The sequence below is a fragment of the Perca fluviatilis genome, chromosome 6 (genome assembly GCF_010015445.1).
Source record: "Perca fluviatilis chromosome 6, GENO_Pfluv_1.0, whole genome shotgun sequence".
NCBI classification, from domain to species: Eukaryota; Metazoa; Chordata; class Actinopteri; order Perciformes; family Percidae; genus Perca; species Perca fluviatilis.
The window spans coordinates 25,488,176-25,513,866 of NC_053117.1; the positions used below are offsets into that span (position 1 = coordinate 25,488,176).

At 40.2% G+C, this 25,691-nt stretch overlaps 1 protein-coding gene across 2 annotated transcripts in view; it reads right to left on the reverse strand.

Moving 5' to 3' along the window:
- Window positions 1-306: 306 nt before the first annotated feature.
- Window positions 307-25,691, reverse strand: part of commd10 (COMM domain containing 10) — a 59,371-nt gene continuing 33,986 nt past the window's right edge. Inside the window, exons 6-7 of one of the 2 annotated variants that reach the window (XM_039803314.1) lie at window positions 1,790-1,849; window positions 307-881 (exon numbers count right to left, since the gene is read on the reverse strand). In XM_039803314.1, coding sequence (XP_039659248.1) covers window positions 843-881; window positions 1,790-1,849 — 99 coding nt within the window. In that variant the 3' untranslated portion in view covers window positions 307-842. Of the gene's footprint in view, window positions 882-1,789; window positions 1,850-11,790; window positions 11,895-25,691 lie in introns of those variants that run through there. The other variant, XR_005639498.1, reaches the window with a different exon arrangement.

Below are 25,691 nucleotides of genomic sequence, written 5' to 3' on the forward strand. Positions count from 1 at the left end.
CGATGGGGTTGGGATTACTGAATCTGCATGGGAGCCGGGGAACGTCTCAAATTTGGATTCAAAGAGCGGAAGAGAGGAATTATTCACACACACAAAAACACACACACAAGGACAGATGCATGGACAAGGACATATTCTTGCACCCATCTACACACAGACACATGCATGCATGCGCACACAAATACACACACAATCACACACACTGGAGGTGCGCTGTGCCTCCCAGAACTCCCATCTGTTGAACCAGCAGTCCAGGTTGGTCTTAATGAGAAATAATGAGCCTTCACTAAATAACAACAGCATGGATGGATTTCACCTCCACTTCAGATTTTATTAGAATGTCATGGACACTAGTTCCTCTCCACGTTACAAAATGAATTTGTTTATAACTCAAAATAGCATTTCCCTTAACAAATATTCACGATCATCACTATTGGCACTAATTCCTATGGCCATCAAACATTTTTGTTACTAACTGCTGGACATAGAAAATTCCTAAATGTGTTTCAGTACAATTACAAGAACAATCAGATTTATCATAATTTATCACACCAGCCTCTCTAAGTTATGAGCACAAACCTGGAATAAAAGGAGCTTAAAGTGGAAAGAAACTCCTTCCATCAAAGTTTGACATTTTTCTCTAATAAATCAGAGCAAGAATGGAACAGCTGGCATAGCTGTCAGAAAAAACACTGTGTGTGTGTGTGTGTGTGTGTGTGTGTGTGTGTGTGTGTGTGTGTGTGTGTGTGTGTGTGTGTGTGTGTGTGTGTGTGTGTGTGTGTGTGTGTGTGTGTGTGTGTGTGTGTGTGTGTGTGTGTGTGTGTGTGAGAGAGCACCAGGCATCAGGTCAGGGAATCCAACTGGCCTTGCACGATTTCAAGCTGAAAGAAAGAAAAGAAAGGATTAAGTGTTTGGAGAAAAAAGGAACACACACACACACACACACACACACACACACACACACACACACACAAAACTAAAAAGAGAAAGAGGCCACAAAAGATGTATCAAAGTATGAGGGAGATGGACAGGCAGATGGATTTTATCAGGCAATGTCTGTCAATCAGGGTGCAATGCAACATGGGAGATAGGCACTGAAACACTAAGGCTGTGGTCTTTTCAATGCTACTTTTGTGACTTGATGCGCAACATTAGAACTCAGCTGTGTACGCATACTGTATGTGTGTCCACACATATGCAACCTGTCTGATCAGATAGTGATCGGATATATTCCCGCACAATAGGTGCATCCACAATGGCACTTGGTGCAAGAGAGACCCTTCTTCTTTTCTTTATATATAAAATGTATATATATATATATATATATATATATATATACATTTTTGTAATGGTGGCAGGGCCCGTACGAGATTCGCTTTGTTGAGAAGATAGCAGCGGAGACGAGTGATTAATACATATACCACAGTGATATAAGAGAGAGGGACCCGGCTGTGCTCCAGCCCTGGTTTTCCTCCATCTTCAAATCACATCCCTTTGGTCTTACTTGGGAGAGGAACTCAGCGGCGGGAAGATGACGCAAGACCTACATTTGATCAATTGTCCGGATTGCGAGCCAGGCCACCTTGGCATGTGTTCTGGCTGATCGGATCCCAGTACGAGCAAGATCCGATCTTGGAGCATACCGACTTGACAGTTAATGCGTCCTGGCATGATCGGATGACACATTGAAAAGACAAGTTTAACCACGTCTAATGCAACGTGACATGAAAGTGGACACATACATGTACTTACACACACACACACACACTCACACACACAAATAACAGACCTTGTTGTAGAGGTCAAGCAGCTCCTGGTGGTTAAAATCAACAAAGACATTTTCCTGAACCTGGAGAGAGAGAGAGAGAGAGAGAGAGAGAGAGAGAGAGAGAGAGAGAGAGAGAGAGAGAGAGAGAGAGAGGTAGGGTTAGAGAGGCATAAGAGTGGGGTAGCAAACAACCTAAATAAAACAAATAGAAAATTAAAAATAAGTTCAGAGATGTAGAAGAACAACAAAACAGAGGATAAAAAAGCAGCAACAAGAGCACATACGTAAGAGCAATGACCAAGACCTCTTCAGTCGGCTTTCTTGTGCTTTCCATAAAAACCTTCATTAATTAATTATTACTGCTCTCTGGCCAGAACGTACTATCCTCTAAGTCTTATCCATCAGTGTTTAAAAATACACTGAAGGCAAAGTCACTGTACACTCTCCATTCTGTTTGGTTTAAAAGAGACTGGCTGCATCATATGTAGCATGATCATAAACATATTGTTTCAACACTGACATCACAATGAATACATGCAGTATCCCTGCAAAGCATGCGCTGGAATATAGAAAATTAGGCCCGCCATGGAACACTAAACTATTTTACTGCTGTTGCTTTTTCATGACACATTTTGAAAACAGAGGGCTAGATTTACTAACACTAGCGCAGTTTGCGCTGCGTCCGTTTATGCGAGTTCGGTAATAGCGCACGCTATGCTTCCACAGTTTGCGTAGTATTTATCAACCCTGACACCCATCAGGCAATCAGCGTCTTTCTCCGCCCACTGTACCGTAAATTGCGCTGTAGCAAAGCGGTACTGGTGCTATGATATGGCTGAGTGCAGACTGCGATATTCCCACTGCTGATGCTATGACTGTTTGAAATGATCCTGATGCCAATATTTGTAATGTAGCGAGGAGTTTAATAACTGCTGGAATGGGATGTGAACGCTGAGTCGGAGATTCAGTGTCATCTTTGATTTCTTCCAGTAACTCTAATATTGCATGTCTGCTTGATGTGTAACGCTAAATTATGTTGTATTCACTGACAAAGTGTGATTCTTCTGTTAAAAATATTTTCAGCCTCGCCTATGTCTTCGTCTTGCTCAAATTACTGTTGCCATTTCACCAGCGGCATAAAGGTCTACGAGGAAACTTGATTGCGGCTGGTTTAGACCTGCTTTTAAGAGGCGGAGAATTTCCCCCGCAGAATAGAGGCGCGCTCTTACTGACAGTCTTTGTAAATACCACGGAATATATAATTAGGTGCACTTTGCGCTTATCCTCCCACCTTTTTGGGTGGAACTCCCACTTTCCCCACGACCCTCCCACGAACGCATATTGAAAACGCAACTTGTCTCTTCTCGCTCATGTGGCAGACAATCTGCGATTTTACCCAAGTGCGCCCTGGTTGTAAATAGCCCGCATCGGTTACGTCCGGCTTTGCGACCAATTAGCGCCTGGAAACAGGCGCAAACGGCTTGATAAATCTAGCCCACAGTGTCTAGTCTGATAAAGCAGATGGATTCATTTAGCATACAAGGAAAAACACAGACTAAGCAGTGTCCTATGTAGATTGTTTGCATCTGACTTTGAGTTAGAATGAGTGGGGAAGAAATAAACTATAAAAAATAAAGTAAAAAATTGTTACGTCCATTATTTGTATTGTAATGTATTGTTTGTATTTCAGATGTAAAGAAAAAATGTGATGCAGAGCAAATTCTTTTTCTTTTTTTCTTTCTTTCCTTATTTCCCCATCTCTTTTTCTTCCTACCTTTAAATTGAGGGCTACAGTAAGATAAAAACCCCATATATCTGCTGAAATTATGTAACTTTATAATTTGAATATAGCAAGATGTATTTCAACAGAGTGATAAGAGACAAGAGAAAATAGCGCCTGTTTTGAAGTCTGGAATTAAATCAATATTGATACAATAGCAATACAATGGATAATGAAGATTGTGTCTTGCGAAGCTGGCATATGTAATTAGGAGTTGTGAACAATATTTCAATATTTTAAAGTTCTCTACATCTTCGCTGTTTCTCTCTCCTTTCTGAAAAGACTGCAGGCTTGACTAACTATCGAGGGAAACAAGGTTTCGCTGCTAACGTATGAAACCAAGGGCAACCATCACTGGACTGCTATCATCATTATCATCACCCCATCACAAAAACCCATGAGTGGGCGTAATAGCGAGACATTTTATCAACACCCATCATTGAGAAAAATTGCCATAATATGAGAAATGCTTTCTGGGTAAGAAAGAATGAGAAGGGCAGTCTTGTAGTCAACTAAAGTGCACTCAGTGCCGTCACGCTGAATGTTGATAATGGCACAGAACTTCTAGCACCAACTAGGAGGCCAGGAGGAAAGAAAGAACGAATGAACAAAAGACAGACACAAAGAAACAAACAAAAAATAAAGAAATCTGTGCTGAAAGACAATAAACCATATGAGTTTCAGAGCATTGCACACTCCCGTCTACAGCTCTCCTCTCTGCAGTTTGGTGCTTAGAGACTAAACAGGGCTTTGGGGCTTGAATCTAACTGGCTCGCTGGTTGGGTGGGTGGAGGGAGGGAGGCCATGTGTCACTGCAAATTAATGACAGAGATATTAATTAGAAGCAACGTTAAAAGTCCATAAAAGAGAGCACAGAGGGAAGATGTTATCTCTCGCCAAAGCCACCACACCCCAGCAACTCCACAGCGAGGAAAGAGAATGTAGGACGGCCTTGAGTTTAGCTACAGCAGAGGGAGCACTGCAAGGACAGCCTCAGTGCGACAGGTAATAAAACAACTCATTAAAGTCTTGTTTAGAGTGAGAAGCAATGTAAAGAAGATGCACATCAAAGTATTTCTACAAGGTGATAAATAAATTCTCAGAGTAAACAAGGATGTTATTAGGAAAGGATTTGATTTGAAATACAAATTGGGCATGCAGTTAAATTAGTTGAATGATGAACACACTCCAACAGCACTGATCTGTTCACACCACTCACTCTATTGATCTCCAGTGTGGCAAACACTATTATAATGAGGAGAAACCAGCGCCGCATAATCAGTTATTTGCATTGATGGTCTTCGGTGTGCTAGGGTCACAGTAACAACACCAGTCGAGTTGAAAAAAATTAATAAAAACATGTCAGCTAACAGAGCTGTCTCCATTATTGTCTAACAGAGGTGAGAACGGGGTCATTCAAAAATACAGTTTGAGTGTGTGATATATGATGTCGATCAAAACTAAGCTACAATAAAGACAACAAACCAGACTGTAACACTTCCTGTGTGTTACACAAGGGTTGAGGATGAAAGTGTGTTTGTGTTTATGTGGATGTGAGATTGACAGTGAATGTAAGAATTTCCAGGTACTGTCGGGTATGTGTGTGCGTTAAAAACAGAGAAACACTGTTTTGTTTTGTCTTGGGAACATATGTGTGCATGTGTGTGTGTTTGGCTCATCCCATTGTTCCTCAGGGTTGAGATTGTGCCAGGCAGAAACCCAACAAGGCTCTGACAGATCTGGGCTAACACTAATGGGGATAGGATGCATCATCCTCATCATCACAGCCCTATACTACCAGTATGCACGCACGCACGCACGCACGCACGCACACACACACACACACACACACACACACACACACACACACACACACACACACACACACACACACACACACACACACACACACACACACACACACACACACACACACGTGCGCGAATGCGTGAAGCGCACACACACACACACACACACACACACTTCTTAGCCACAATCCTGTGTGTCAGGATACAGAAAACTGGATTAACCAATGATGATAACCATTTATTCACTTGCATCTAGTGTTCCATATGCACTACATGTCGGTTTATGTTATAACAATATAGGCTACACACAAAGGGAGATCCAACACACAAGAGAGAATAAACTAACAAATACGAATCAAGGAATTTATCCAAAAGTATCCTTCAAAAACTGCTGAAATGTTGGACTGAATATTCTGCTGCAGCTCTTGGTACATGCCTAATAGTTTTTGACAAGGTTACTTGTGCAATTCCCTAGATGAGCCAACAAAGTCATGGAGGGATAATTGTGAAAGAAGCTCTATATGGATTACAGCAGAAACCCTCAGACTCAAACTAAGCATAGCACAATGTAAAGGAAATGGTGGTTAATTGCAACCTGGGTATTATTTTCATGGCCTCTATTTTTATCAGTAATAATAACATGGTACTTATCACGTTAGTTTCTGTGACAACATTGCTAAAAAAAGTAAGGAATTTGTGTTTGGTAGATTATTTCTCTATGGTAACAATGCTTTTTGGCAATAAATCTTACACCGTTGGAAAGCCTGTTTAGTTCCCTTTCAAATGGTGCTCCATTTTTTTGTTTTACAGACAAACGTGGTTCTATAGAGGATAAGCCTACTGTCTTTAATGATTCCTATAGCACCACTTGTTGACGATTTTGTTTTTTAGTTTGAAGATCTCAGAAGTTACGGCAATGAACACATTGATACAAAAAAATAGAAATAATGGTCAAGACTACATAAACAAAATCCAAGTTACAGTGCAATAAAGCAGAATTTGCCTTTAAATAAAGAGGCGCAAAACGGAAAAAGTCCAGTCTGCCTCAAGCTCAGACATTTGTTGTCATCTAGATAAGTGGTTCTCAACCTTTGAGTTGCGAAACCCAAGAATAATCAGGTTGGTGTTCGATTTTTTAAATGCGTCCCTTGACTTTTTCTCTCCTTCTGATCCGCCAGAACAGAACCCTTTCTGTATTCAAGGACCTCCGGATTTACAAATTAAGCACTGAACACATAAAAGGTTCCAAACTCAAACAGTAATGTAAAAAACATTCTCCAGTCTAAAATATTTTATGGTATTTTTTTCTCACCAACCATCTGGCGACCCCCTGAAATTATCTCACGAACCCCAGGTTGAGAACAGTTGATCTAGATGAACAACCTTTAACTAATGCATTGGAGGCCCATTTTTATGATTTTAAGCTTTAAGAGGTTTCGTGAGTCAACCAATCAATGTATTGCAATTGAGGAAAAAAATTAGACGCTCAACAAGCACTGCTTTTAGCCCATCAAGTGGTTACTGGAGTCAGTAATGTCAGTTTATATAAGACCACATGTGTACGCCATCGAGCAGTTGTATTTTCATACCACAAGGAGTCTGTTTGAATGGGGCTGAGCGGACGCAAAAAGGCACTCTTCATCAATTATTTGCCTCAAGAACAGCTTGGATTTGAAATATTTGTCAAGGCAGTGAATTTCTTTTGCTGAGTGCTTTACCGAAACTGCTTTTATCAAGAAAATAAAAATAAATAAATTCAAAGGCAGGAAGGGAATAAGGAAAGAGAGAGGGAGTAAAAGATGAGAAGTAAGGGATGATTGACAAAAACAAAGAGGGGAGAAATGGATAGGGGAGAAACGAGCGGCAAGGTGAAAAGGAGAAAGTGAAGAGACACAATGAAAAAGAACTAGTGCAGTGCCCGTTGAGAATGTACCTGTTTGGAACGGGCCGATTGCTTGGCCTGTGGTATTGCTACTTGTAGAATTCATCAAAACCAAATTGTACCCCAAAATTACTTACAGAAGGACCGCAAACCACTTCATATGCAACTCCCCTGTATACCCTACTACTAACTTACTGATTGACCTGACAGAGAACGTTGCAGATTCAGAATGTAATCACAAAATATCACAATGACAATGTGGAGTAATCAGAAATTAGCGTCATGGACTCATGGCAGTGCGCTACCCACCCAACCCTTTATGAGAGCTAATCAGCACATATAAGTGTTCATCAACCACCAGAACCAGACTGTGTGTGTGTGTGTGTGTGTGTGTGTGTGTGTGTGTGTGTGCGCGCATGCAGAGAGAGAGAGAGAGAGAGAGAGAGAGAGAGAGAGAGAGAGAGAGAGAGAGAGAGAGAGAGAGAGAGATAGATAGATAGATAGATAGATAGATAGATAGATAGATAGAGAGAGAGACAGTGTTATCTCGTGTCGTATGATCATTAACGAATTTAACATTTCAACAGAGGTGTTCATTTCCATACAGGTTTAGTGGCTTGACAGTTAACGGTGAAGTAGGGGATTTGATTTGCCTGAGTATTTTGGCGACAGTAATGTTATTAGTTAGCAGTATACTTAATTAACCCGGGGTGAGTCTGATGAAAAGTGCTGTGTCTGCCCAGTTCAGCTTTGAGATTTTCTCACATTGCACAGCGCTGTGAAGGAATAATCTCAGAGATTAGGTTATGTTCTGCCTCTGGTTAGAAGTGGTGAATATAGGCTACAGCTCACAGCAACTTAATATTATATAGTGTCTGGCTTTTGTTTGATATTTAGTGTTGGCAAATGGCTTTTTGTTGAGTTTCCTCTTAGCGAAAAAATAGACACGGAAAAGCGTAGCGCCTTTTTTCCGCCAACCTTATTCCACACAACAGTTGCGATGTTCCTTTCAGCTATCCGCTCGTGCTCCAGGAAAGTGAAGAAAAGTAAGTTTGGTATATCCAGCAATCATGTAGCTAACGTTGGAAGCAGGAAAAGAGTCAAAGGCAGTAATCCCGCGCATAACAGACAGAGACAGACGTTCCTGCAATTTATAGATAGATAGATAGATAGATGAGAACTTAAGCAAAATAATGAAAAATTGTGATAATCCAGGGGAGCTTTTAATGTAACAAACAACCAAAAGCATCTCAAACATCAAACTATAAAGAATTAACTGACAGAAATAATTTGTTCTATATCCAGAAATTTAAATTCAAACAACAACCAAGCTTTCTATAAATTCACAGAGAGAAAAAGAAAAATAGGACAGCACTTTTTGTCTGTGTGAAACTGGCTGCCGGGTGAAGTCCACACCAGACAGACACGAAGTGAAGCGAATCAGGCTCAAGTGTTGACAACAAGTGTCAATCAATCTTTCGCAGTTTAGTCAAATCTCATGTGTACTTGGGTAAATGTTTGTGTGTCTTGAAGAAAGGTGGAGAAGTTTCTGAGTTGTACCGACAGCATAGATAGACAGCACTGTGTAGATCAACATTTGAGAATTCAAAAACTGTTCTGTTGTATGCTTGTATAGTCTCATTGTCTCATTACATCAGAAGACTCTGTTCCACAGAACAGGGTACAATAACATGATTAATTATATTATCATTATTATAAAACATCATTATTGTTTTCTTTGGCTCTCTCTCTTGATTCTACACCTTTTATTTTATACTTAATTCTGCTTGAATATACTGTCTTCACTGTCTCTTTTATCTCCATCTCTTTTCTTTTCCCTCTAAAGCCCATTGTTACTTCTGTTCTGAAAAGTCCTGTAAAATATGGTTAGCTTACTTGCTGCATGCATGTAGCAGATCATCATTTTTAGTTACTACTAACGCCCTCGTTTAGACTGTTAATAGCTCTACATTAAGAAAATGCAAGGTGCTGCGTTGGTGTGTTGCGTTCAGATAGCAATGATGAGATTAAAAGGGGTCCTGACCTGTTTGAGTGATACATCAATGAGTTTGGAGGCTTACCAACACCAAAGCACTGGACAGTAATTTATAATACTATGAGACATCATAGTAATATATCATAATATGCTGTTTTTATTACAAAGTAATCTTTCAGGTAAGTGCTCTTGCATGTACTTGACTGGCCAACAGAGTGCCTTGCTGGAAGACGTGTTGTGTTCCAGTAAAGTTTGAGCTAGGGTGTTTTTCCTCTGCGCTACCTAGGTGCCTATGTGGACAACCTAGAGCTTGTCACCTCATCCAGAAATGATGTCACATTACAACAAGGTCTTAACTAGCAGGAAAAGAAAAAACAGGATGGCTGTGGAAAAACAACCCAGAACAGCTTCATGCTCTGTTGTTAATTACACAAAGTGTAAAGTGTGTTTGTTCTTTCAGGTCTTGACATATCGCATACATGTTTCCAAAATCTGTATTGAATCGACAGATTTTTCCAAAAATGCATAAAAATGTGCTGCACTTTATACCTACTTGACTAAAATGAATAAATATGAACGAATTTGAGTGTGAAAGTTCAGAATAAAAACGTATCCTCCTGCTTTTCTGCTTATTTCAATATGACACCAGCACAGTATTAAATCAGCATCAAAGAAAGGGTTACTGTAATTTTGCCAGCTCGAGTGCTCTGCAGAAAGAGGATGTGTTAAGTTATAGGTCCTTTTTGACTTTGCTACATTATGTGTCTTCTGTGACTGTGAGCTCCTTGACAGTTCGTCCAATTGGAGCATCTCTGCCGCAGCCTGGTCGTTGACTTTTGCCTGACAGAGAAATATCTTGACAGTGACAGACAAAGAGGCAGAAAGAGAGGCGGCATGCACATGAGGCTGAGCTGTCGGATTTTGGCAACCCTTTATCCCTCAACACACACACGGACACACACACACACACACACACACACACACACACACACACACACACACACACACACACACACACACACACACACATAACAAATTCACTCCTTTTCCTGGATGCTTTACTGTAATTAACACACACACTCTTCTTTGTTCCTTTGGCTTCATCACACGTTACGACCATTGTTAATCCAAAAACTAATCTACAATCCTTGCTGTTACACTGTTACGTTGCCATGGGTACATACATCTTTTTTTTTTTTGTAACCTGATGACTGAGTGACTGCTGGTCCATCTTTCTCTATCTTTCTATGTGGTCTATCAACTTGTCTGCATGCTTGACTGCTTCGCTGTCTCTCGGTCAGCTTACAGCAACCATAATATATGTGTCATTACTGTTTGTCAGTTAGCTTACAGTACATGCATGTCTGCCAACCTGTCTGCCTGTCCTCCTCTCTGTCTTTGTGCCAGCCTACATTCACAAGCTTCCCTGGCTGTGTGAGCAGCATTCTGCCATCTTGTTGAAGGATGATCAGCGGGGGTTATTTTATGAAGACATGAGGAGGGTTTTCTGTCGCTGGGTGTGCACGCAGGTGACAGCACAAATAAAATGTTGGCATGAGGACGCTGGGTAATATATTCCACAAACAGGTATGTGGAATTAAGTGGCATCATCATTCTCATCATCATCACTAACATTTTTTTTATTTTTAAAATCAGAAATCAAGCAAGATAAAAATGTTTTTCATAACTCAACTGCTTTGTGTTTTTTCATGCAAGTTAAAGGAACATGCCGACTTATTGAGACTTTAGCTCAATTCACCTAGGATTCACCGTATCCCCCAGAGTTGGATAAGTCCATACATACCCTTCTCATCTCCGTGCGTGTTGTAACTCTGTCTGACGCCCCCACCGCTAGCCTTGCTTAGCCCAGACTCTCTGCTCCTCACCACGGGGCTTCTCAGGTGCTGCAAGCAAATCACTCCACCCAAGTAGCAGTGCTTCGCCTTCTGAGAATATAGTTCCCAGTATGTATACGGTTAGAACATGGCTGTGTCTCATGTGACGTTGTTATTTGTACATGCTGTGACTATACAAATCACAACATGTAAATAGGAAAATGTTGGCGTCATTTTGTCACTTATTGGGAGCAGTAGGCTAGTTGGAGCCGGTTACCTCCAGGATCTGGGCTAAGCGAGGATAGCGGTGGGGGCGTCAGACAGAGTTAAAACACGCACGAAGATGAGAAGGGTATGTATGGACTTATCTAACTCTGGGGGGTGCGGTGAATAAGCTAAAGTCCCAATAAGTCGGCGTCTAACAACCATGAGAAACCACACATCTGTAATGTAAAAAGAACAACTTATTGAGACATTAAGCAAGCATGAGCACACTTTTCTAGTATATAAGAGTGTGTTTGGTGTGCTTGAGAATGCATGTGTGCGTTTGTTAAGCTGCATAGCTGTCTGTCGCTAAAATCAAATACTCTGAAAAAGGCAGTTGTGCTGTCAAAACACAGTCTTTGAATGTCTCAATAAAGATTATTGTTGTTTGTGTCAGTGTTACAGGTGTGCTGCCTCCTCTTTTATGTTGGAAGTGTTTCTGTCCATCTGTCTGTACCTCATTAACACGGTTGAGGTTTCTCTAGTTGGAAGCCTTCTGATTCATTGTGGAGGACGAGGAACGCAGATGGGGAATTGGGGAGTGGGAGTTCAAAGGTTCATCTGAGGAGAATAACAGATACCAAATTGGCCTAAGCATTATGCAGAGTTAAAGCACACTAATCAGACTAAATGTAATATATAATACATCTAATATGTTCTCCAACAACGTTTTACAAACAAGAAGAGGAATTACAGTATAGTGACTATTGACCCCAAAACGTTCAAAATGACATGATCTATTAGAACCAGCATTTCTCAAACTCAGGCATGCTGCTGGGTACTCCCTTAGCCATTTAGCTGACAGGCTATTATGAGTGTGTGCATATAAACACTACAGACTATTAGCATTTTGACTGGATTTAGTGTAAACTGTGTGCAGTCAGTAGTGGGTGTAATGAGACTTCTTCGAAGGCCCTGACACTAAACCTTTGTATTTCTTCTAAAACTTCCACTGTGCACTCACATGTTTTCTCTACTGGGAACTACTGAGGAGGTCATATTATTTTAAATGTTTCATAATGGTCTGCCATTCTTATGTTTGTATTCCATTGGCAATTGTAAGCAAGGATATTAAATCTTTATTTGCTTTTCTATGTTCTCCAGCAGTTACTGTACTTTGGTATGTTTTCTTTTTGGTTTACCCACTTATTCTTAACCTTTCTTGATTCCATTTATTTTTCTTGTGATTTCCTACAATTTGATACAACTGACAAAACAATCTCACTTCAAGGTCCAATCAACCCAATCATACCATAGAAAAAATGGACGAAAGCCCTAGAAGAGCAAAATGGAGCTTGAGGTGAGATTGTTGTCAAAACCTATATTGCAACCCCCCCAGAAAACAGGAATCAACTTGCTGCATTTAACTGTAAAGTGCATGTGAAGAGAGACGTAGCAACAGCCAGAGTTTTCCAATCAAGATAAAGTGACTCTTACTACAAAAAGTGACCTTTTGTGAAAGCTCTAGGCAGTAAAGAAACTGTATTTTCTCTGCCCTCTTCTATGGTAGTTTTGCCCACATGTGATTGGCATAATTGAGAGCCTGAAACCCTTGATTTGAACTCATTTGTACTGTAGCTGATTAACTTGTCACATCACCTAAATTACAGTATGTTTGGTTGGTTGGTTTAGATGATACAATGTACAACTGGACAATAACATGGGCCAAGCTGAACATCTTCAATAGCTCAAATCAAATATCACAATATTTTTGGCTAAATACCTCAATAACGATACCGCAACGATATTGTAGTGTTGACTATTGGTGAGATTTTTTGATAAAATCATCAGTAATGTGGATATAATGACTAGGTGGGTAAAGGCAAATAATAGAACAGTTACAACAGTCTGGTAAGTTCAGAAAATGACATCACTTTACTGTAATGCAGCCTTTAAGACCAGGAAAAGAAAACACTTACGCCATTACAATATTATGATATCCAAAATCTAAGACAATGGATAGTCTCATATCACGATATCGATATAATATCGATATATTGCCCAGCTCTAGCTTTGGGTTTTTCTTTTAATCAACTATACCAGTCCACAATATCCACATATCACTTTCTTGGATTTATTTATTTAGCAAAAATCCAGTAACAATGTTAACAAATCTGTCAGTCAACTATCTACCATTGAAGAAAAATTAGTTTAGAAAAAAAACAGCCTGTAGGAGCCACATATGCACTGTGCATTGATGCTGAAAGGGAGGCACCATCAACTGGTATCCACATCCACAGCAGTGCCCTGTAGCCAACGCACAGTGACAGACATGGAACCTCAAAACGTCAGCCATTCACTAAAAAGCCTGTCGACTACAACAAATAAGAGCTGTCAAACCCAAACACTGGAAACTGTCAATCACCGCTGGTATTTATAACAGAAATGTGCACAAGCAGATATGTGCACACACATGCAGGCCCTCACAAACACACACAGACAAAGTCTTATTCTCCCAAATATATTAAGATTATTATTATTTTTTTTTAAACCTGTTAAGATTTATAAAATACAAGAGATGGCATGATCGAAAACCCTTCCTGTACAGCAAGGGGCTTCCAAAGTACATGTGAAGGGGCCAACATGTCACTCCGTCATTTGGAGAAAACACTTGGAATGAACAGGCCTACATTCCAACAATATTTTATCCCTCTTAACTCTGCTTCCCTTATCAACAGGCCTGTTGACAACGCTCTCATTCTATCTAAACTCTGAAAACCATAGGGAGTAAATAATAGCATAGCGCAGTGGAGTGTATGCTCTTACGCAAGGGGAGAGAGTGGGAACTTTGACAACAATCAAAAAAAAAACAAGGCAGGCAAAACAATAAACAAACCGGGCTTTTGCTTTGTTTTGTCGGGAGACAGAGAATAAGAGGAGGCAGTGGGTTCCAGACCTGACAGAATGAATTCCTGAAAACACACCGGGACACTATCTCTCACACACACACACACACACACACACACACACACACACACACACACACACACACACACACACACACACACACACACACACACACACACACACACACACACACACACACACACACACACACACACAAGAATGCTTGGTACAAAGGCCCACACACCCAACACAAACAATATGTACATACAAACGTTAAGGGTAAGCAACACACACACACAGAGTAAAGAGAATGCACACTAACACAGTGGTTCCCATGAATGGAGTCGAGATGTTATACACAATTCATAATATATATGTGGTTGTTTTTCATTTCAATGTAAGGGTTGTTTAGGTCAAGTTTACTTTTGTACTTCTTAGAAGCTGTACGTTTCAATCATTAATTTCAGCTAACTTTTTTAATTTATCTGCTCACTTGCTAACTTGTTTTCATGCACTCTCAATTACAACATGTGATGTTAATATGTTACAACTGACTCCGGGCAGCCTTCTGGTTACTGTAAATTTACTAGTTAATTAGCTGAGTTTTCGAGACAGACAGACAGACACACACACACACACACACACACACACACACACACACACACACACACAGGTTTATCAACCCCAATTTTCCTTTCCTTTAGGGCTTCAGCGGGTGCATGCTTAATAGACATAATTGTAAAAACACACACACAGCTACCTGTCTGTGACCTCCCTCCTGTCACACACACGCTGCTGTGTCACAATCACTGCGTCTATGTCTCTTCCTGTTGAGGTGATTCCGTCTCCCTGTCCCTCTCTCATCTAGTCTCCATCTCTCGTTGGCATCACCCTCTCTTGATTTATTCCTTTTCTTTATCTCTGTAACTTCGCCTCAGCTCCTGTCTCCCCTTGCATTAAGTGACGCCTTGTCATAAACAGCCCATCAGTGAGCTGTCCATCCGTAACCCGGCTGTGGGTTGACATTTATTAAGAGTCAGCTTTGCCTGCAGTCTCCCTGCCTCTCTCAGCATCCCCACATGAATATAGAGAACCAATTAGAGGAGGAACAGGGCATATGTCTACATGCTCGGAGAGGATAGGCCACAAACACAAACACCTAAATAGATACGGCAGACAGATGGAGGGATGTGTTGAGGGAGAGGAGAGGGTATGAGTATATCTGAGCTACTGAAAAGAAGCTCTTTTAAAAAGGAACACTTTTAAATTAACAGTGAAGGCACATTGAAATAGAAATAGAAACACTACTGTGCTAAATATGTGCTATAACAAAGGCAGAAGACAATAAGCACGTTATGAATAAAAGACAAAACAAACTTGCTTAAAAACACACAGCACCTTTGATCAAGGTATTAAACCTACTGGGACACCCTACACAGTTAAATGGTGCAGCAAAATTCTCATTCAACAATGGCGAGGCTTGCTTGACATGAGCAGCAGTAGGTAGCTTCCAGGGCTAAACAAATAACATCCTTGCTGGTGGGCTAAAAAAGGACGATGGCTATTTTGCCTATTGGTTTTGTCTCGCATGGATGAAGTCACCTGTGTCCTGTCTATGCAGTTTAAGTGTGTGTGTTTGTTCATTATTTGGTTGTGTGTGTGGGTATTGTCCATCCACCTCCGCAATTAGAATCCACCACATCCTGTGTTGTGGTTGGGGACAATGGGAACATAACTAGGCTTCCACCAGAGCGTACTGCTCCCACATCCGCCTCTTGAATCTTCACATGCTATGCAGCAAGACAGCACAACACGAACACGAGTGAAACATCAATGATGATGATGATGATGATGATGATGATGTGAGGGATAAATTCATATATTAATCACTAGGAGGAGACAGGAAGAAGCCATTCATACACAAGCCTCCATTTCGGGAAATGTTGACTTAATACAGAACTGTTATTAATAGAGCAACAATGTTTGCATGATATGTGGCATCTGGCAAGCAAGACTACAGTAGGCAATACAGAAAGTTTACTGCATGTACAAGGTGAGCAACTTTTTACCAAAACATGGCACTCAGCTGTCATGTTATCTCGCTCTTGACAAGCAAGGACTTCTCTATTATCAGCACCAAAGCAATTTCTAGCATTTTTACAAAAGTAACATGGGTCATATACTTTGCAAAAGTCTCTCCTTCAGAGTCATATCTTACGCTTCGAGAATGTTTCCATGATCAATGCACAGCAATTGCTTCCTACTGTCATGACTGGTTGCATGCTACGTAATATATACGAATTTGTAATGTTGTGCTTGTCTTTACTGGCAATTTGACTGCTTTTATTCACACATGAATTATGTAGAAATGACTAAATCAAAAAATCTTTTTGGAGCCCCACATTGCTACAGAGAAAGGACTCTGGGTTTGTGGTAGCAACCGGACATGCACAAAATATATGATCAAGGATATTTTATTAAAGAGCCCTACACATCCATAGTCAACTCACACAGGTGTTTTCATTTGCTGTATGTCGCCTGATCTTCTCAAGACGGTGTACAAACTGTGCTTGATTGACGGCTTCCTCGTGCTCCTGTTAGTTTTGATTTAACTGCAGCGTGACAATTTACACAGTCATCATTGGTTTTGGTTTATAGACTTTGGTGACATCTTCCCAGCACAATGTGAGGGTGTGAGGGCCTTTAACACTAACACTAACGCTGTTCACTCAGCACTTTTATGTAAAAGACTTCTTTCACACAGTTCGACATGCCATAGCAGGAAAAACACAGGTGCAACTAATAACATTAATGATGGCTTCATTCCATTAAAGCAAAACATATGGGCCCATGTCATGTCAAACTGTCTGCTGTAAAAAGGCATACGGATTATAAAGCATGATGAAAGTAGACGATATGTGGAAAATATCTAATTGCGATTATTTTGACTTATATTGCGATATGATTCACGATATTGGAAGGAATGCTAATTTTTGTATCATTATTCTCATTTGCATTGAAAAATATTAACATTTAAAAAAAATAAAATGAGTATAGTGGGATTTTTTGCAAGAATCTGTACCAAAAAAAGATTTATTTTTCTTTAGTCTGTAGGATACAATTTGTGGGATGGGACATCTCTGCAGCACCACGATACTTAATTCAGAATGGTTTGACACATATTTTGCCTTTAACAAATATTGTGCACCCCCCCCCTGCGATTTCGATATTGCACTAGTCCATATTGCGATAAAATCACGATTAATTGTGCAGCCCTAGATGAAAGGGGGAAGAGGATGACACACAGACAAAGAGGAAGAGCCAGACAGACATACAGGCAGTAACAGTGGTGCTGAGTCTGAGAGAAGAGAGTGGTCTCTGCTAGGGGTCATTTGTCAGGTCATTAGGTTTCCCAGTTAATGAAATAATAGAATAATAAAGAATCTCTCTATACTGTTCAACACAGAGAGTGGTTGTTTCCATGTGGAGTGTCCTCTTTCACCCACCACTTCCCACCCTACACACATGAATACGCCCCCACACACACACACACAAGCACTCTTTTTCTCTCTGTGTCCGTCTTTCTCTTGTACACACACATACACACAGCTGACAGTCTCTAGGTGGGCAAGGGTGGGATTTTCACACGCCTCGCTCCCCAGAGCCCTTTCAGTACAGTACGCAGCATGGCAGCAGGACATACACACAAAGCCTGGGATTGTCTGCACCCAGTGGGCCACTTGCTGAACTAGAACGACAGAAACACACTGAAGCATGGATGCAAACACAAGCTTACTACTGACATGCCTGAAACACACACACACACACACACACACACACACACACACACACACACACACACACACACACACACACACACACACACACAAGTCTGTATTACTATCATTGTGGGGACATATCATTGACATAATGCATTCCCTAGCCCCTTACCCTAACCTTAACCATCACAACTAAATGCCTAACCTTAACCCTTACCCTCACCCTAACCATAACCTAATTCTAACCCTAGTCCTAAAACCAAGTCTTAACCCTCAAACAGCCCTTTAAACTCGTGGGGACCAGCATTTTGGTCCCCACGAGGCTGTGCAGACCCCACAAGGATACTGTAGTCCCCGGTTTTTGGACCCCACGAATATAGTAAAACAGGTACACACACACACACACACACACACACACACACACACACACACAGCATTCATTGCCTTATTTCTGAGAAGCAGAGGCCTACACAGCTAACTCTTTTTTGAAACCCACAATTACAACATGGACGGAGAGAGTCACTATCTGATTAACTAACTTCCTAACAAACTCAGAAAAACTCAATCTCAAATCTCACTCTACAGTAAGATGAGGCACATAACAATGCTCTATGGAATGATTTGACTGAATACATTTTCAGAATTTTGCTGAGTTAAATGTACTCTGATGCAAGTTTAGCTGTTCCACTTTGATGGCCCTCCTGCAGTGTCATAAAGGGATTTTGACTCAGAGACTACAGAAATAAACATTTGAATGCCACTTACTGTTCTCTTAATAAAATATTCTGTCTGCTTATTTTTAATCTAGCATGACTTTCTCTCTCTTAAACATAGATTGTTTCAGCATTGATAGCACAGTGCTGAAAGGAATGTAGATGATGCATAAATAGTCCAGAGAGGTATGTAAGTTACAGTTAGTCTTTAGTTATTTTAATTCAGTTTTTTTTTCTTTCTTCTTTCTTTTTTTTCAAAGTAAGTATACGTCCAAGGTTTCTCTCTCATTCTCTCCCTGTCTTCCTCTTTTCTCTTGCAAGTCCTCTGTCAGTAACACCTGTAGTTCAGTCTTAAAACACATAGCCTTTGTCAAGTATGTTCTCTTCTGCCCTCAGTATGTACTGTATGTAGGTGCACAGCTATGCAACAAACTACACACTTTTCCATTAAGGGTTGAAGATAGCAGTTTGCCTTTAATAGCTTTCACTGGAAGCAAAGTCAAACTGTGAAAACAGTAATGAAAAACACATTGAATGATCGTGATTACCAATCAGAAAGTACAAGAGTCAAATCGAATATATCTCCAAAGGAAATTAATAACAACAAAACTGTATTCACAAAAGTAAAGCCTAACTGTCATATTATCAGTCATGCAATTAAGAAACACACTGGTGAAATATCAACATTAAGTTACCAAAGGAAGTATAACACCGTTATTAATCAGGAAACACACAAAGAGTCCACACGAGTAAAAGTAAGCTGCCTTGGATTCTTTACTGTAGCCCAATGTTAATACTCATCACTCTGGACAGACGCCACAAGATTACCTAATTAAAGTATAAAAAATAAACATAAAAAATACTCCACAAACAGGTATGTTTTTAAAGAGGTCAAATTATTGGGGTGATAAAATACAATTGAATAAAAAGTAACTAACTGAATCATTGTTAAAAACACCAAAGATGCCATCTAACACCGGGTCCTGTGATAAATCTTATAATGGCAGATTATAACTGGGTCTTCCAGATTTTTGTGTCATGACTTCACTGGAAAGCAAAGCTACCCATGAAATGACTTTTAGCATTTCCTTAAATGAGTCAAAGCTGTAGCTTGTGGTTATGTGGACTTGACACCAAGATAATGCACAAGCTAGACATTTGTTAGCTATTGTAGTGACAAGGCTATATGGGTTCCCACTGGTCTCCATGTAAAGGCATACTTAACAAACCACCAAAGTCAGAAGAAAAATCATTCTCATTGCTTGCACACTTTTGGCTTTTGAATATATTGTTATTCAGGGTGTGTGTCAACCTACAATTTGGGAAAAATGTGGCTCACATCTTGCAGGGTGCGTGCATTTGTGGTGCTTCAGAGACAGCATGGTAACATCTGTGCACGTCAGTGGCCTCTGTGAGCTAACTGACGATGACTGGGACTACTGCACAACCGCCACATCCTTCATGCTAGCCTCTCGCTGCTTAGCAGCCCCAACTTTAATGAAAAACACTTTCATGCAAGCTTGGAGCACAAAAACATGCATGCACACATGCACGCACACAGCCATATTTTATGGATTTAAGGCATTGGAGTGCTTTTTGTGGTGTCAGTGACACTTCTGAACTTCTATGACAAATGTATATGACCAATTCTTCTCCTCCCTTTCTGTGCCGTGCTCCCTCAAACTTCTCTCTAGTGAGGTAGAGCCACATTATTATTCAACCACATGGGAATCTCTCCCTCTCTTTCAGAGGGAAATATGACAGCTCCTCAACCCTCTATCCTCCCTTCTCTCTACTGTGTTCAGTGTCGAATAGAAACTTGTCTGGTTCTGATCAACCTTCTAGTCGGCACGTCTGCAATGCATCATCTGCCGTATGCTGTTTTTTTCATGGCCTTACAGTCTATAAGCCTAAACCAATATGAGAGGAAATAAGTGCTTCCCTTATTGATTTGATGCATTGCCATTGCCTCCTGTCAATAAGTACTTCTGGTGCCTGGATACTCATTACAGAAATCAATCATCAAGCTTTCTGTCATGGGTTTTTACAAAAACACCAGTATATCAGTTTAGGTTGGCAGATTTTTTGCTTGGTCATTTACTCTACTAATAACTATTCTTAGATCTAACTTAATGTATCAGCCAGGTTACATTACAGATCCAACTAGCATTGCCCAAAGCTGAGCCAACGGCAGCAAGAAGAGACTGACACACACCATGCCATGAACAAAACAGTTTGTGTACATTTTTACAAGTGAAGCTGGGACACTTTCTTCACCTTTTAGAGGAAATAATACATCTTCATTCTACATTTTCTATTGCAGCACATTTTTATTCAGTAACTGACACATGCAATATACTAAAGCAAAACTCCCCTTTTGAACCCAGTGCATAATGCATGACTGATAACTACTCATAATAAAAGGAAATACATGCAGGGGTCTTTTTGTATTCCTGATCACACTGTGTGAGCCATTAAGCTTTGCCTACGTCAAATCAGTCCCCCAAACACCTACATTTGACAATCTTAATCTGACAAACTGGTGCGGTTCATAACTATTTTATTGATGTATTAACTTGAAAACTTGTAACAAAAGCCTCCAGAGAGTCTTTAAACCCAAGCACACCCCTTAAGACTCATCTGAGACAAGGCTTAGACATCTTTTCATCATCTTAAGAGGAATCCTAAGGTTTCAGCCCCTGTGGTGAATTTGTGTAATGTGAACAGCAGAGTGCAATTTCTTTTTGATACACCTCCCTCCTACATCTCTCCAAACCTTACACTTGTATTTCACATATTTTCACTTCACCCTCACTTGTTTCTTCTAAAACAACTTACAGCTCTTACGCTCCTACCAGTGTATTTCACTCATTCATGCTGTTTTCGTACTGTGGTGCTTATAGCTATGGGATTCACAAAGAGATGTACATTGATGGGAAGTTGCTCTAGAAAAGAAAGTCAGCTCAATGCCAACTTAACATGAGTGTAGTCTCATCTTCCATCATCAGGTAATCTAGTCTAAGGTAAGGATGATAACTGCAAATTAGCTTGTCCGCACCTGACCTCCTTTTTCAACAGTTACTCAACAAAGTGACCCACAAATGACAAACCAGAGTAAATAGTACACAACATTAAATACTGGAAGAAAAAACAAAGACGGAGCGAGGAGGAGGATGGGAAAAAAAACAAGAGCTGGGAGAATACATTGAGGGAAAGGGACAAAGAAAGAAGCCTAAAGATGAGCAATTTTCAGAGTGAAGCAAGCGAGAGAAGTTAATCCATTTCATAGTCACCCACCACACCATCCCTTCATATGTGGTCTGTGGGAGTGGCAGGGGCTGGGCTGGCCTAGATACATGCAAAATGAATAAAGCCATAATATCCTTTGATACAAGTCTTTGAAAACATGGTTAGCTCCGAGCAGCATCTGTTCCTAATTTTAATCTGGTTAGGGTGTTTCTCTAATTCCAGCCAAGTATTATCGTCATCAGCAGGCGTTGTGGATAGGAGGATGTGTCATGATCAATGGAATGCACTAATTTAGTGGAAAATAATGTCAATAATCCCTGTTCAATTCAATTTCTCAGTGTACATATTTAACTCTTTCAGAGAGTTTAAGATGCTGAACCTGGGAACAGAATACACTATGAACCCAATAATGTTGATAAATAATAAAGCAGCTGACTTGGGTGTATATCTCAGAGAGCAGAGGTTTGATACTTGGCTCTCTATCTCCAACAAACAGTCCTATGTGGCCTATTTAGCCCAACCAAAACCCAGCATCTGAAATCGACCAGACCTCAAAGTGTGTGAAGGCTCTCCCCGTGCTCGTCATTACCATGTTTGTTTATCTACTGCTCACTGCCTCAGAGGAGCACCCAGCCTTGTTAAGAAGGGAGAAGAAAGCTTTAAAAGTGGAAATAAGGCATACATTTCAGTCCAGTCCCAGGACGAAGCACGGTACCAAGATATTTCCATAATGGTAGCTTAACGGGAGCTAGCCGGCTGAGCGAGGGGCACATCGCCCTCATTAAGAAACTCGCTCAGGAACAGATTAGCGCTTCATTAACATACAGAGAGAAGCGGGGGAAATTACCACTCTTCATTTCACAGTCTAAAAGGCAGGCAAAGACCAGAGTTAGAGATGAGTGGTGGGGAAAAGATGGACTCAATTTGGGAAAAGATAAAAATCGATGTACGGTATAAAATTAGCTATTAAGGCATCCTGAATGTCTCTGATCAAGAATGTGCGAGACAGAGTTACCTAGCTGTCTGTCTATACCCATATATTCCTTTCAGTCTTCATCAATCTCTCTTTCATTCTCCCTGCTTTCACCACCTCTGTCACTCTCCTACTATCCCACTGACCCTTGTTTCTCAGAAAGAGGCCTGACTGGGCTTTATTATATTGGTTAAAAGAGAACGAGAAGGGTTGGCCTGGCCTACACTGGTCCTTTATTTCTAATACCATAAATCCCTGTACCACCCGCATCAACAAAGCCAGACTTCCCTACTCATAATTAGCCTGACGCTAGAGGGTAGGAGACCCAGTAGGACAGTGTGGTGAACAATGAGCTGGCTTCTAAAGAAGTCAACCTGCTGGCAGGGCAGGTTATACAAAAGCTATAAATCCCAAAGTTTATTTATAATAAGCTCCTTAAACTACACACACAGAATGCGCTTCAGAGGATGATTTGATGTTTATTTAACTTGGAAAACAAGCTATGGCTATAATGTGGTAGTTGCAGCTCCTCTGTCCATTCAGATTTAAAAGTCAAAGATCAAGAAGCAAGTTCTGCAGAAAAGATTAATTAGCCCTTTTGCACCAGCGAATGAGTTTAAAAAAAAGACCAAAGTGATCAAACAAAGCCTCTGAGATTAGGGATTCTCAAGCTAATTCTCCAAATGTGTATGGACATTGTGTGCAACAAATTCCTGCACCATTAGCCCGCCCTTTACCTCTCTATGTCCTAATCTTTAAGTCAAAGTGTTTTTAACCTTTAGATTTATTGGGCCTAATTAGAGAAAATACCCGTCAAGGCAGAAATAGACTGACTCTCACTGGACAAGTGTGTCTAATTAGGAAAGCTACCTGCAACAGGACACTTCCATAAAGGAAGGAGGAATAATTTTTCAAACCTCTAACTTTGTCTTGTTACTTTTACACACACTTTTGTCTAAATGTTTCTGACCCTCACTTGACTAAATATTTTAACCTTTCTTAGATGTTTAATTGGGGAGAAACCTGCCATCACACTCTGCCCCATTAACATTTGGGGGATTTTACTGTAACTCCTTCTACGTATACCTGTATCCTGCATAATCTTAATGCAAACTGTAACAAAGAAATCAAACTATTTTGACCTTTGCTTTTATTTAATTAGTCAAACCATATGCCATTGGAATCTGACAAATGACAGAAAACCACGGGAAACCTATACATAACTCCCTTTGTCTCTTCTGTGCTCCCATGCTGTTATTAAACACTATAGCTCCCACCGAGGCCAATACTTTGTCCTTTTTCCCCTCTGTATGCTACTGACACCTTGTCTTTTTTCTTCCTAGGCTCTTGGGGGGAAAACTGATTATCTAAAGGTTGGCAGGGTTATTATTACCTCCACACTGTGAGCTGACTTTGGCCAGGATGCACTCAGACTGAACAATGTGCTCTGGGCTAATGAGCTGTACTTAATTCTATGTAGAAAAGAATATGAGTGAAACCTCTGTGAACTCAAGCTTACTGAAGCCACATTAACCTTACAGGAGAGTCATTTTACACTGGAACATCTCACAATTTCACCTTTTCCGCCCAAAATGTATTTCTTGACACAGGTTTAACTTTAACCCTAAACTAAGATAAAAGTGTAGAGGTAAGGTTATAGCTTTACTGGACTAAGATCTGTATTACAAGATCTGTGCTTCTAGAAATACTACAGCACTATCAAGGAACTGTACCATGTACAATGACTATCAAAGAACTAATCCATGTGTTACTTCCAGTATCTAACTAAAATTGAAGGAGTCTCTATCTGTCTGTATGTAAGTTTTTAGATTTTCATGACAAGCTTTCATGTGAGTGTATTGCTGAGGACCCAAGTACAGTGTGAGAGTGCGAGCTGTGTATTAAGAGGGAACCCCTATTAACTGTTACACTTTTGGAAGAGGTTATGTCCCTCAATAAAAAACACAATCAACTTTGAAATTACCAAAACGTATAAATTGACAAAAATTAAGATTTTGTTACATAATTTTGCAATAATTTATATTTTTTCATTAAATGTTCACCTATTTTTCAACATTGAATTTAAAATGTTGGTTTAAGTATTAAAAACTAAATTAACTCAGAGTGTTCCTTGGTATTGTGTATAATTTGTTAAAAAGTTAAGCAGATTTGAGAGGTAACCACTTGTCTAGCCAGTGAGATTTCTGAGTTGACTTAAATGAAATGACTACTCAGACAACAAAATTGTCAAATTGACATACAGAGTCACAAACTATTACAACACAACAGGATTGTAAATTTTGTAATTTAAAACTAAAGGAATGGGTTATTGAAAGTTGTGTTTCAAATGTGTAAAGAGGTGACACTTACTCCATGTGATTGATGTACATATATTGAATTTACCAAACTACAAGAGTGTGGTAACTTACATTGCTATACTTAAAATGTATAATATGCTTTTAAAAGTGTAACATGTTCTACTCATAATCGGGAGTGAATACAGACAGGACCATTACTGGTAGTGGGGACACTGAATTACAGCATAATGAGCTCTGCCTGTGCTGTAAGATTCAGTCACATGTGAAACAATCCCCTCTCATTAGCCCGTGGTATATCTCAGGTGTCAGAGTCCGCCACCGTGCTGTAAACTGAAGTGAAAGCAAGGAATCACGCTGACTTGTAACCTTTGTGTTTAATATTAAAAGGAACAGTTGGACATTGGTTTAAGAGGGAGTTAAGCAGTGACCAAATCCTTTCTTATCTATCCGCCCAGCAGCATCAACAAGATTCCAGAGAA